The sequence below is a fragment of the Populus alba genome, chromosome 9, assembly GCF_005239225.2.
Source record: "Populus alba chromosome 9, ASM523922v2, whole genome shotgun sequence".
NCBI classification, from domain to species: domain Eukaryota; kingdom Viridiplantae; phylum Streptophyta; class Magnoliopsida; order Malpighiales; family Salicaceae; genus Populus; species Populus alba.
Genome location: NC_133292.1, coordinates 10957321 through 10971328, shown reverse-complemented (window position 1 = coordinate 10971328; position 14008 = coordinate 10957321). Strand labels below are relative to the sequence as shown.

At 33.4% G+C, this 14008-nt stretch overlaps 1 protein-coding gene across 2 annotated transcripts; it reads right to left on the bottom strand.

Annotated features, from left to right (window-relative positions):
• Positions 1-1816: 1816 nt before the first annotated feature.
• Positions 1817-6890, bottom strand: LOC118058845 (probable protein phosphatase 2C 64). Of its 2 annotated transcripts, none has more exons than XM_035071611.2 (5): positions 6586-6888; positions 5529-5969; positions 4815-5182; positions 3143-3379; positions 1817-2391 (listed from the first exon to the last, which is right to left on the bottom strand). In XM_035071611.2, the coding sequence occupies exons 2-5, from the start codon at positions 5845-5847 to the stop codon at positions 2119-2121; spliced, it is 1197 nt and encodes a 398-aa protein (XP_034927502.1). In that variant the 5' UTR covers positions 5848-5969; positions 6586-6888; the 3' UTR covers positions 1817-2118. The 2 variants fall into 2 exon arrangements, with proteins under 2 accessions (XP_034927502.1, XP_073267572.1); XM_073411471.1 differs by lacking the exon at positions 1817-2391 and adding an exon at positions 2415-2670 and having other exon boundaries at positions 6586-6890.
• Positions 6891-14008: the final 7118 nt, after the last annotated feature.

Sequence of the window (14008 nt, the reverse complement as noted above, 5' to 3'; positions counted from 1 at the left end):
TGATAATACAGGATTGAAAGCAGACAAAGCTGAATAAAAATTAGGGCAAGGAAAAATATAATATGATCTAGCTGACTCAACGATATGGTAACACTTGTTAAATTTTTTTTATTAAAATAATATTATTTTGATTTAAAAAAAGTTAACCTAATCAAAATTTAAAATCCAAATCAAGTCTGAAAACTATATTTTAAACTATACGAAACATTCGCACTCTAATTTAATTCAATTATTTATAAATTGGGTTATGGAAATAATAATTATGAAATCTGATCCGAATTGATGTGTTGATCTAAAACTTGGGTGATCAAAAACTTTGGTTGGATATAAAATCATAAAAAAACTAGATTTATAATTGGTTGATAGAACTAATCTTTTCCTAACTTTTTAATATAAAAATAATTACATATAACTTATCTATATATAAATTATTTCTTAACTTTTAAATGTTAAATAACTACATTAAACTTTACTTTCTTTTTTCACAGCATTCATTTTCATGTATTGTTTCTTTTCTAATATTTTTTTCAGATTCATTCGTGTACCTTAAAATCTAATTTCTTGGCCAGGTCAACCCAGGTAGCACAGACTCTGTAATAAACATGCATGCACATGAATTATCCTTGAACAACAAAGCCATTGAGAACGGTGCGGTTGTTAATGGTTTAAAAGGCGGGAGCAAGTAATAAAAAATGACAATTAGGGGAAACATTACAGCGGTGGTCTTTCGTGGACGAGGGAGAATATGCCCTGACAAAGTGTCTGGCAAACGAGGGGAAAAGGAGACCTTATCTTACCTCGTAAATCACCCATCTTCCTCTCTTTTCAATAACAATGGAGTTCTGTAGCAGCTCTTCCTTTTTTTTCTTTTTTTTTTTATTTACAGGTCAAATTTTCGGTAGTATATGTTTCAATTTGGCACTTCAAGCAAGGCGTGCTGCGTTCTAGTCTTTCCTTCCTAGAAGTCTGAGAACTCCATTTACTGATAGTCAAGAAACAAAACCAGGGTCTGGGCCGAGGTTGTATCATCATCTTGGATTGCTACGGACTGCAGTCTACTGGGGATTGCACCCCTGTGCATAGATATAAAACCTTGACTGACCAGTCAACTCGTTGATTCGAAACCTGACCGAGTCAGATTCTATTTAAGGAAAGAAAAACAAGTATAAACGGGATTGTCTTTAAGAGATTAAAACCAGCACATTAATTCCCGGAGCAGGCTAGAGCTAGGCCCAATTTCACGGCTAGGCTAAGTCCAACAGCGCTTGAAATCGATTAAATTCGGCTATTTTACTATACAGCCGGGGGCTTTCCTTTCCCCGGACTCGGGGAGAGGGAATGCAGTGTTACTTGTTCCGGGATAATCCCGTTGAGGGATGGAACAAAGCTGTGAACGAAGAAGACCGAAAATCATCACAGGAACATAAGCAGAAAAACAAACTTGATTTTGCTAAAACCAAAGGGTAACACTAAAACTACCATGGAGTATTTCCAATACAGCAAATCACAACCAAAGTAACTATTGATTGGAAAAGGAGACCACTAAACTATAAACAGCTACATCTCACAAAAAATTCAAACTGAATTCCATTGACATTTCCTCAGTCATTTTCAATTTAAAGAGTGTCAGATTAATGCATTTTTCCTGAGAATAAGATCACCTGCCCTATTGTTAATCTTGTGATTTGCTTCCCAAATAGGACTGCTTCCAGTGCACAGAGTCTCCATGAAAACCCTGTACAAGAATCTGCCAGAACCCAAATTGACAACAGCTGAAACATTGCTCCTGGTAAAATTAAAGTTTAAACCACAGGCAGGCAGGAAGAAAGGAAACTTAATTTGCCAAGTTTGTACTATTTACAGAAGTAAAACACGGATATAGCCAAAGAAAATGAGAGAGGCAGAAAACTTCGCAAGAAATAACTATAATAATTGTCACCTTGTACTTCTCCAGTTCTAGGGTTTTTCGCACATAAGCTAAATTCAAGTATGAGTTCCAGTTAAAAGTTACAGTGTGCATTAAAGAATTGAAGGGTGGCTCCTCTTTATCTCTTTCAGAAGCTACCTGGTATTCACATGAGAATCATACAAGAGACAGGAACATGAGATACAGCTTCATCACATACTGCCAGCTTCCGTTGGTGGTGTGGTACAAGGAGCCAGTGTGTTGGGAGGCAGACTGACCCCAGCCCCTCTAACAGATATATTCGAGCACTTGACTGAGCTAGCCCTGCTTACGAAATTTGAGTCAAGAAACACAACAATCACAGTAATGTCATCGTGGAAATGTCGACGCACACCACGGTCGATCTTCTTCAGGTCTGAATATCTCATCTCTCTCTTCTTTGCTGCTTCTTGCAAGGCAGCTTTTACCAGCCTCTTTGCACTTCCCTGCATGAATAGAACAAGCAATTTCATGAATGGATTCATCTTGAACTTTATAGTAGCACATGCATTAAGTTTGTTGTATGACATGAATCCACCACCCCAAAGACAAATCCTCTTGGTGTATTTCATATTTATTCAATCAACAAGCATTGAAATATGGAGCCAGATTTGAGAATAAAATAAGAACCAAAATGTAAAAGAACATGAAAAGTTTTCTAGGGACTCCCTTGAATGAGTTTGGAGGTTTGCTTGACAGCTCTACTCCTACAGATGAATTTGCAACTGAAACACTGAGTAACATCAAATGGTGACTTTAACATTTCCAATTTGCAAATAACTACTAATTTAGAGGCATGTAAAAGACCTTGTTAATTAAAATTTCAGGTGAAAGGAATACTGTAAACACTGTTTTATCAGCAAGACGCTGTTTATAGCATTTCATGACCCAAACTTACTATTTACCCTCAATGAAGACAATCTAACAATGTTTTCAGGAAAACAGAAAAGAAACAGGGCAAATTTAGTGCGAAGCACTTTTCTCTCTCTCTTTCAAAGAAAAATTAATTTCACAGACAAAAAGTTGGTAATTTAAGTTGTGTAAACAGATAAAAACTATTCTAACTGAGGTGCAGTCCAAACAAGCAATGGCCCTAATTGTGTCTCATTGCATGGATGATGATGAGAGTACATGTTACAAACAAATGAAAATCAATAAAAATAAACAATTTCTAGCACCAAGAAATATGTTACTCACATTGCGTGGATGATTTTGAACTATATCAACTGCTTCTTGATTGCTTAGGTGCTCCCAAAGGCCATCAGAGGCAAATATAATAAATTGATCATGAGGCTGCAGCTGGTGCACTGAAATTGACGGTTCTGAGCTCAATATTGGCTTTTTGAAAGGTTCTCGGAGTCGGAACTTAGCATATAAAGGTTCCCTGTTGAATTCGGCCTTCTTCAAATATACATCACCAATAGATCTGGAAACCTGAGAGGTCGGAGGATTGTGATCATCAGTGAAAAAATTCAAAAAGTGAGGTTGTATCAGGTCAAAATCCAAAACATATTACCGAATAAATATTTTTTGAACCTCAAGAAAAAAATTTAATGGAAATTTTTAACACCATGACATACTAACCCTATTTGGCATAGCATGTCGAATTTTCTGATTCAAACCGGGGAACATGTTCATATTTGCCTAGGACCAGCCAAGTAACTGTAGGTGTATTACATGCTGCTAGCTATCTATGAATTTTCCACTGTTTCTCTTATCTATAGCATACTGTTTCTCTTATCTATAGCATTTGAGAATTATTCCCTGTCAATTAATGATGAATTTGATTCAGTTAGAAGTAACACCCCTGATCCTCCAATCCCATTTAAAAATCAACTATCAACCAAACCAGCCTAAGACCTAGGTCTGACTGAAGCATCAATTTCACGGTGTACCAAAGTTGCAAAATCTGAGAAATGAGCCAAATGTCCAAAAGAGACTCATGCACGGTGCACAGACTAAACAAACCCTAAAACTATGGGATGCCATTTTGTAGCTTCATCTAAAAAACAAAATCTCATATTGTCTGCAGAGGTGATATAAATGAAGAACAAAATGCCACAATGAAGTTGACCGGTGAATTATTAACCAAATCTAGAGCAACCAACCTAAAGCTTCATAACATTCTGTACTTCGCATTTATGGCAATCCATTTACCATTGAGCCAGTATATTCCTATCAAATTACTTGACAGAAACTTGTAAACCAGAACAGACTTTTAGCATATCACTTTATGCCCCTTGAACCATCTACAATATAGCCCTCCCAGCAATCCATTTTGTAGTTCTCCATATGATAACTGCACGTTCATTCTATAAAAGCTAATGCAAGAACCTAAAAGGTAATGTGGTCATATGATTAAAACACAACATTTACGAGCACCTAATAGAGCAATGACTGCAAAGCCACTAAAATAATATCATGTCAGGTGATATCAACCCTAGCTCTTCAAACATTGAGGACCAATTACAAAAAGTCAAACCAGCCATTTCCAAGCTAGACAGGGAAAAAATGACTGGCACTGACATTGATACAAAATTTTAAATAGATAGCAAGCTCCATCTGACTCCACCCATTTCCACCATTTGCTGCAAAGTGGAAATCACCAATACTGACTCAGAGTGAGGCCCTCTGTTCATGCCAAAGATGACTGGCACTGACATTGATACAGAGTTTTAACATTACTATGTTCCAACTCCTTCCATTATATAACGTGCTTTCAAACTCTGAACACATTTAGACTAAAATAATAGTGTCTAGAACGCAACAAGGCTACAAGGACGGGCAACTGTGACAAGATCCACACCAATTCTTTGTCAAATAAGAAAAAAGAACATAATAAACAGCTCCTGGATGGTGAACAGCTTACTTGTATAAGACCTTTTACACGCCATACATTGTGTTTTAATACTACAATATGTGGGTCATCAGGATGCAAAGCCTGCAGCTCCTGTCTCACAGACTCTATGCAAGCATTGTGCTCAGCAGATAGCTGAATAGACAGAACTTCCCCCGTTGCCTTCACGACTCTACCCAGAACAGCACGTGAATCACCAAGGCTGGCAATGTAAAGGGTTCCGTTACAGATAACACCGGCCAGGCAGCAGGAACCAACTGCTGCAATTTGTGGTTTCATAGGCCACTGTTTGGTGACGAGAGAGAGAAAACCCTCTTCTGTTGCTTGAAATGCCTTCCTTATCACTTCCACTGACATCGATTGTTGCTCCAAAGTAAACCCTACAGACAAACATCAAACCTGAAAAATTTAGTGCATAGAACAGGCGTAATATCTAAAAGCCCACTATGAAGATAAATTTATGACAAAATATTAATTATCAAGTTAAACTTATTGGGAAAAAGAAGACAAGAAGGAAGACGCATTCATAACAAGAGAACTCCACATTTTTAAATTATTGATACGCCCAAGACAGCAGTGACTGTAAACTCTACTTTAAGTATGTCTAGGCTACCTATTTGGTTAATTGACATAAATTTTTTATTTTTAGAAACTAGGATAGGCAAAACCAGGAAACACAAAGTCACAAATCCATGCCGAAGAGTTCGTTAGTTTGAAGTAACTTACTCTTGAGATGCTGGAAGAGGTGATCATTGACATAGCGAGATGTCTCAGGCCCTCCATGTCCATCGTAAACACCAACAAAAGTACCATACGGGCCAGAGTCGTTTAGGCTCAAGCTTCCTGACTCAAGCTGACTCTGATCCTCAAGTAAATTGTTGGCCTGCACCACTGCCATAGAAAATTCACCATTTACGTGCTGCCCGTGATCTTTATACCACAATAGCCCGTCTTGGCGACCACCAGTATCTGAATTTGTGTGAATATATCGATCAGGCCTCGGCCGGAAGCAGGCCCTCAAAAAGTTCATCAACCCAGATAACATCCCTCATCTCATCTAAAAACCCTCCTAATAGTCCACATTTAATAGGTGCCCAAAAGAACTCTGACCCGGAAGCTTCAGAATGATTTGCGTCCTCCTCTACTTTACAACACAGTAAGTATGCTCTGCAACAAGATCAGCAGCAAAACAAAATGAACAATCTTACACCTGAGACTTGAAACAATTCAGATACAAAACCCCACCACTAGACACTCGATGCTCAACAAAACTAGTGACTCAAAAAAACCAATTTTGACCTTGTCATGCTCCACTTATCAGCAAATTAGTTTTGGACAACTAACAAAAAAACAAGGAAATCAAAAGTTGCACAGCTGAGGCTTAACAGATCGATACAATAATTTAAAAAAGCAGTCGCCTTTTCTGTTAGTTTCCGTCCATGAATTGCAGAATAACATATGTAATCGATGCCTATAGTAACAAAACCGTTATGTTCTCTCTAAACAAAAACCCCAACACCCTAATAATGAAAATATCAAAAAGAAACTTTGAAAAGAAAAGGAATGGTCAAAGCCCACTTTTTTTTCTCACAGTTTGGTCAGCCATTGAAAAAATCCAGGTCTAGCATTTAACAAAGAAGAAATCCAAGTCTTGCATTTAACATTGAATCATTAAAACCCGTGATTATACAAATCACCAATGACTCATTAACCAACATAATTCAACTAATCAATATAAAAAAAAAAAAAAATCAAATTTTTTTTCTTCCTTTTCAAGCTTTACCTTGTTGTAATTTCACTTGTTCTTCAGAGCTACTAACTTTAACAGCCAAACAAAGAAATATTTCTTGTGGGTTTATCAAAGTGTTAGATCTATGGATCCAACAAAATCAAGAAAGCTAAAATACAGATGGGTTTTAGCTGTTTTTGTGTTGGTGGTTTTGTAGATGATGAAATTGTTGAGTGGAGAAAGAATAAGAGAAATGGAGTTGTGAAAAGAGAAGTCTTTGTTAAAAGGTTGAACCCAGCTTGTCTCTCTCTCTCTCTCTCTCTATTTTCCCCCTCTTCTCTCTTTATTGTCTTAGCAGACAAGCCCCATAAAAAACCAACAATGGAGAGCTTGAAGCCAGCAAAGCAGGGGTCCAGTTTTGGGCTCCACACACACTGTGGTAATAGACGGAGAGAGTCAATGGTGTTTATACTTGTGATTTACTATTTTACATGTCATTTCGGGTCTGGATTTATTGCAGCTTATGGCAATAATAATAATAATAATAATAATAATCATAGTTTTATAATTAATAAAAAATGTAAATAAGTTTGTTATCTTACCTCTGAAACATAGATTGTCTAATCTCCATAATATATTTATTTTTTTAATATAGACACCCGTATCACTTGTGTTTAAAACTAATATAATTAAATAAATTCAATGCTAAATCTAACTTTTATAAAATTATAACTATTAAATAAAATTATATAATGACATACATGTTGCATTGATAATTTTGATACCCTACAATTAAATAAATTCAATCAAGGTGTGCATTTTGACTGTTCAAACTTAACTCAATAAAATAAGGATTTATCAAAAAAAAATTGCTGATCAACTTAATATAACAAACAAGGGCATTTAAATAAATAGAAATTAAATGTCTTCTCATATCGAGTTTCCTGTCACTTTAATTTTATAATAGAATTATATTTAGAAATTACAAATAATATAATGTCTTGTAACATTTAAGATTTTTAAAAATTCAACATGTATTATCATACCAGGTATTATAAAATATTAAATCCTAAATTTCTTTCCTTAAAGAATTTTAAATGTCTTGGTAAAAAAATGTTTATATGGATATTTTTATATAGTTTGTATATCAATTACAATTAAATTATTTTTCAATCAAATTTAAATAAGTTAGAGAGTAATTTTATTTGACCTTTACCGGACTAATGCGCTGAAATTGCTATGAGACTAGGCATCATTCAAACGAAGAAAATTGGATAATGATATCATGTACAGCAATATTTCGGGTGCTGCATGAAATGGGGTTTACGTGAATCCACGTGGAACGTGACATCACACCAAACTATAAACGTGAGCTGTTGTCTTGTTTTTATCTGGGTGACCTGATGTTTTGGGTGGATTTATTATGTCACGTGTCAGCATATGGGATGGGTGGCACAGAATTGGTGGGTAGTCTTGGGTAACTAGATACAAATCATTTTACAAGGAGGGACAAAGTCGCGCCTTTTAGGCTAGTCAACAAAAGCTATTGACCCAAAAACCAAGTTTTAACCATTCGTATCAAGTATTTTCCAAAGTTATTAAAACCCAATCTATTCCATGACATGGTCCAGGTTCTTGCATGTTGTTCAATTCAAGATTTTTTTTAAAGAAATTATGATGATATTATTTTTTAAAAAAATAAAAAATTCAAATTAGATTTTAATTGTATAAAAAAATAATTCGTTAAATTAATTAAGTTTGACCAAGTCAATCCTTACATGATTTTTTGAAAAATATATTCTATGAATAGACTCATTAAGGTATACTAAGTTTAATAATGCTATATTTTTATATTAATGTTTATACATTAAAAAATTTTAATTCAAGTTTTGATTAAATTATTCATATTTAAAATGATATAATTATAAAAAAAATTATATTATCTGTTTTTTAATTCGATTGGAATAGTCATGCTAGAGATATCTTCGTAATAGAGGGTTTTTTTTTCATTTCAAACAGAGAGAAAAAGAAGAATATTAATTTTTTTTTTATCTAAACCCCAATATCTAGAAATTAACTTACCCTAACTAATCTAATCAAGTCGGGATAAACTCACTAAAAAAATAAAACTTTTTTGATAATAATATACTTCATTTATAATACTCAAACTCACAACCTTACCCGAGATCTGTGAGACAGCCGGCTTTTGATTACCTCTTGAAAATGTAATCTGCTTAATAGTCAAACAACACCACACTGTTTTTCGATTTTGCCCATCTGGGACGGTGTTATACTTTTTACACTCCTTTCCATCTACGCTGTAGAATAATGAACCAGGAAACAGTCAATACATGCATGCGTGCAAGTAATTAAACCATCTCTGTTAGGTTTGATAAGTAAAAGAAGAAGAAAATAGAGAGAGGAGACGAGAACGAGTAATTGTAATCTTTTTTTACTTGCCATTCACGCTACTGTCATTACATCATTTCTACAACGCGGTTGAGGCTGTTGTTGCTATCTCATTCTCCCTCCCGCGTTAACTACCTTTCAACTAACTAGTGATTACCCTTAACTAACTTTGCAGCTCATGATTCACATGTTTAATCTATTCCAGCTGCTGCTCTTATAATCATGTACGTTCGTTTCTATTTATAATTTCATGTGCAGCAGAATGTAACAGTACTCCCATCTTTCAAATGATTATTTACCTTAAGAATCTAAGCAAAACTCTGGAAATTGTTGCTAGATCTTCTCTAATTCTTCATATCTTCATATGTTGTATCCTCATGAAGAGAATTAGACCATTGGATCAGTCCTCCGACCGCAACTTTATTGTATTTTTCATGAGCTTCTTGTCCAAAATTGCTACGGGACAATTCCTTGTACTACCACTTTCATCCATTCCTAGCAGTGTAGATAAAACTACACTTTCTTGGCCTATGTTTGTTTGACAGTGTGATTATGATTATTTTTCAAATAAATTTTCATGTTAAAATATATATTAATGATTTTTTTATTTTTTAAAAAATTATTTTTGAGATCAGAATATCAAAATGATTTGAAACACTACCAGAAAATCAATAAATATAAACGGAAATACCGAGGAAATATTTCCGTCGGTAAATTTCCGAGGGATTTTACCGACGAAAATATTTCCGAGGGATTTTACCGACGAAAAGATTCTCTCGGTATATATCGAGGGAATTACCGTGGGGAAAAAAAATAAAGCAAAGCAAAAAAAAAAGATGACGTGTCATTTTTTACTAATGGAATTACCGACGGAAAAATTCCGTCGGTAATTCCGTCGGGAAATCCATTGGTAAACTGTGAACACTGTTCATCATATCAATTACAAAGGGAATTACCGACAGAATTTTTCCATTGGTATTTTACAGAGAGCTCCGGAACTGTTCATCTTCCAATTGCATTGTTAATTGTTTTACTTTATAGACAAAATCACCGACGGATTGAAAATTCATCGGCGTGTTTTGGCGGTTTTCTGAAAAAATTCAATTGATTTAAAATTTTCATTTAAATATTACAGACGGAATCACCGACGGATTGAAAAATCATCGGTAATTTTTGGCGGTTTCTAAAAACTTTTTATGAAATTGAAAATTTAAATTAAATATTACCGACGGAATAATTAAAAAATATTAATATTCAATTATCCGTCGGTAACACGCCCCAATAAAAAACCTGAATCCGCTTATTTCATAAGAGACAGACTCATTTCTTCTTCTTCTTCTTCTTCTTCTTCTACTTCTACTTCTTCTTCTTCTTCTACTTCTACTTCTTCTTCTTCTTCTTCTCACTATATGTAAAAAACATCAATATCTATTTCTTTCTCTCTTTTTTTCTCCTCATCTCCTTCTCTTTTCCTCCATGCTCTGGTATGTCTTCTTCTTCCTTCTTCTTCTTTCTTCTTTTATCCTCCTAGTTTTTTTTAATTAATATGCTTCACGAATTTATTTTTTCTTAGCTTCACTTGCAAGTATATTAAGGTAAGATCTTTCTTTTTTCTTATTTTTTCATGATTTTTCACTATATTTGTTTTTTATTTAATTTTAATTGATTTTGTTCTTAATAATTGTATAAATGTTGTTGTGAGTTTTTTTTTTTTTTTTCATATGAGATCAATTTTTAGTTGATTTATTTATAGGATTTTAAAATTTTTAGCAATTGCAACTTCATTTTTTTCATATGAATTTTTTAGTTGAATTAATTTTTTTGTTTTATTTATTTGTTACAAATTTGTTTGAGTTGATTTTCTTATTCTTTTTTCCAAGCATTTTGAGTATATATTATACAATGTTGATTTATGTTAATTTAATTATTTAATAATTTTATAAAATGAATTTTTTTAAATTTTTTTTAAATAATTACCGACGGATTTACCGACGGAAATTTCCGTTGGTAAATCCATCGGTAATAAAAAAAAATTTACCGACACGTCTATTCCGCCAGTAAATCCGTCGGTAATATTATTACCGACAGATAAAAAATTACCGACAAAAATTCTCCGTCGGTAAATTAATTACCGATGGAATATGTGTCTTACGCCGACGGAAAAAGTCCATCGGTAAAACTGTTAAATCTTATAGTGAAAATACTAAAAACATATTAATTTAAATTTAATAAAAAAAATTAATTGTTTTTAAAAATACTTTTAAAACACAGAAACAAACAGAAGCGAACATAAAAGGCATGGTGTATTGAGCTTCGATTCCTTCTGGTAATTTTATTTTGTAAGCTACAATGCTCCGCAGTTATTCATCAAGTCTTGTACAATGTTCATCAATAACTTTAAATTTGTTGTTTTCCACCATTTTGTTTGGATACAAGTGAATGGCCTCGCTCTTGTGTAGGCTTTGATACCGATAGTGAGGTTTGATATATAATAATAAGTAAAGTATAAGAAAATAAAGAGAAATGAATAAAGAATACAAGAGAATGAATTGTAATCTTTATTTTATTTCTCTTCGCATTATTGACATTACATCATTTATACAATGCAGCTAAAGCTGCTGTTGCTCAATGATTTTCCCTCCCTTTAGCTACATTCTAACTAGCTAGTATAACTACCATTAACCAACTTGCGTTGCTCATGATCTACGTGTTTAATCTCTTCCAGATACTGCTCTTCTAATTCTGTGCGTTTTTGTTTATTCCGTGGGCATAACATTTGTTTTTTTCTTTTTTCACGTTTAAGTTAGATTATAGCTGTCAGATATGACTGGTTAAAGACTTGGAGTTTGATTTCGTTAGGGATTAATTCGGGTTGCTAAATCAATCCCAAAACAACAACGTTTTGTATATAAATTAAAAAGAAAAACTAAAATAGCATCATTCGATAAAAATAGTAAAAAAAAGTCTTTAAAATTAATCTAATTTGTTATCATTCGAGTTTGATCGGACTAATATTTAAAACTGTTTAAGAAAACCCCGATTTAAATTAAGTTATGAGTCGACAAATCACTAAGTTAACCCACTAAATTAATTTAAGTTTAGTAAAAATGAGATACATATTTTTGAATTGATATTTGTGTGATCAAATTAAATATTTTTCTAATCAGCTTTTAATCAAATTACCTATACTGGAATGTATGAGACTCCTCATGATATTTACATCGTGAAACTTAAATATTTAGATAATAATATAAAAATAAATCAATTTATCATCTTAATTAGCATTTATTTGGATCAACATCTCAATATATTTGTTCAGAAAATTTAAATTGATCGGTGCTAAACAATAAGAAATATTATTTGGAAGATACAATCCAATGGTGTGTCAAGCAACACATCTTCTAGATGGAAGATTTGTTTTCATGTGATTATAAATTCTTATATTAATTATATTTTGTGTATGTGCCTCACTAGAATAAGAATAAAGGGCTTCTTTGTATTTTCTACATCTCAAGAAAACAACATCAAAACAACTTACAATATTGCACCAAAACCAAATTAAGGTATTTTTTGTAAAATAGCGTTTGATTATTATATTGAAATAAAAAAAAGTTATGGACTGAAATAACACGTTCTAATTTCTTTTTTATTTTAAAATTATAAAAACTCACTTCAAAATGATTTCAAATACACATTTATTTTTATATCATAATCTTCATTGTTTTCATGATTTTTACATCTATTCTTTTTTAATTCTTGAATATTAACCAAACACAACTTAATTAATTCAAACAAAAAGTCTAGTACTGCAAATTAAACAGGCCTTTAATCGCAAGCAAACTACAAGGTTCAGGGAGGAATTCCACGGGGTTTGGGTTGAAGAAGAGGAGAGTAGAAAATATATATATCTTCTTACTTATAAAAGATATACAGAAGCTCCTTTCACGGGAATAAATGCCCTCCTATGTCAAGATTCTGTCTTTCATAATATTTGGACGTGCTTCTTGAGCTTATGCTATCAAAAAGACCTGTCGATAATTTGGCATAAAACGAGTGGCTCTGAACAATTCATCCCGGAATCCTACTATATGCTGAAATCATTTTGATTTCATCATTCATTTACCCTCCATTAATTTGTACTTCACAAGGGTGAGGGACTGAGGCAGGGACGGAGTCAGAAAATAGAATTAAAAGGGATTAAAATGTTAGTTATTTTATTATTTAGGCTAAATATATTAATATTATCAAGGGAGGGATTGGAAAAAAAATTCCCTGTCTCCGCCCCTTGCCTGAGGGGTCCTTCACCCCCTCCTTGACAAAACTAACACTTCAACTTGCCTTATCCCCACACGCTACATTGAGCAAAATAACAAGTCAGCTTCTCCATTGAATTAGCTAGCTTGTCAGCATAGGCACCTATGCTCAAATCTGATGAGGACCCCTCCCACCAAAATTGGTGTAGCTAAAAATAGTGCTGTGATATTACTTTTGACTGGTGTTGAAGGAAAGAATAGATAAAAACATGTTTGATTTGAGAAATAGAAAAAAAAAATTAGAATGAATTTTTATTCTTTTAAAATAAAAGGTAAAAGACAAGTATGTACTCGTTTCGTTTGTCTCTATTATTTATTTATTTTTGTCTCGAAACAGCAGGCAGATGGTAATTAATATACTGAAATCATGTGAGAAAATGAAGGAAGCTAGAGAAAAATAAAGGGTTATGCAAGATTTGGGCTCTCTTATCTTGTTGACACCTCCAACAAAAGTTCAATTTTTTTTTGTTCGTAGCCTACAGTCCATAAATGGTGTCAAAATAGAGAGGGGAGGAGTGGACAGGATGGCACCAGTTCAATAACATTAATGTAATGCTTGGATATGGTGCTTGCTAACATGCGCAAGTGGCCCTGTATATATATATAGTCAATTATAATCGTTTTCAGAGAATTTGATAAGATGACATGATTCATCAACTGTGGATTGTTTGGTATCCAATAGTGGGAATTGTTTGGTCGTTATCAAAGGTCACCCTCCTTCTCCATGGAGAAGAACACGATAATGGGAGCCAGCT

Excerpts from the sequence above, each read along its gene's own strand:
- LOC118058845 (XM_035071611.2), bottom strand. The coding sequence starts at position 5,847 with ATGTTATCTGGGTTGATGAACTTTTTGAGGGCCTGCTTCCGGCCGAGG. Across the intron at positions 5,183-5,528 it reads CCTCTTCCAGCATCTCAAGA|GGTTTACTTTGGAGCAACAA; the intron begins GTAAGTTACTTC and ends GTTTGTCTGTAG. Across the intron at positions 3,380-4,814 it reads GTGTAAAAGGTCTTATACAA|GTTTCCAGATCTATTGGTGA; the intron begins GTAAGCTGTTCA and ends CCGACCTCTCAG.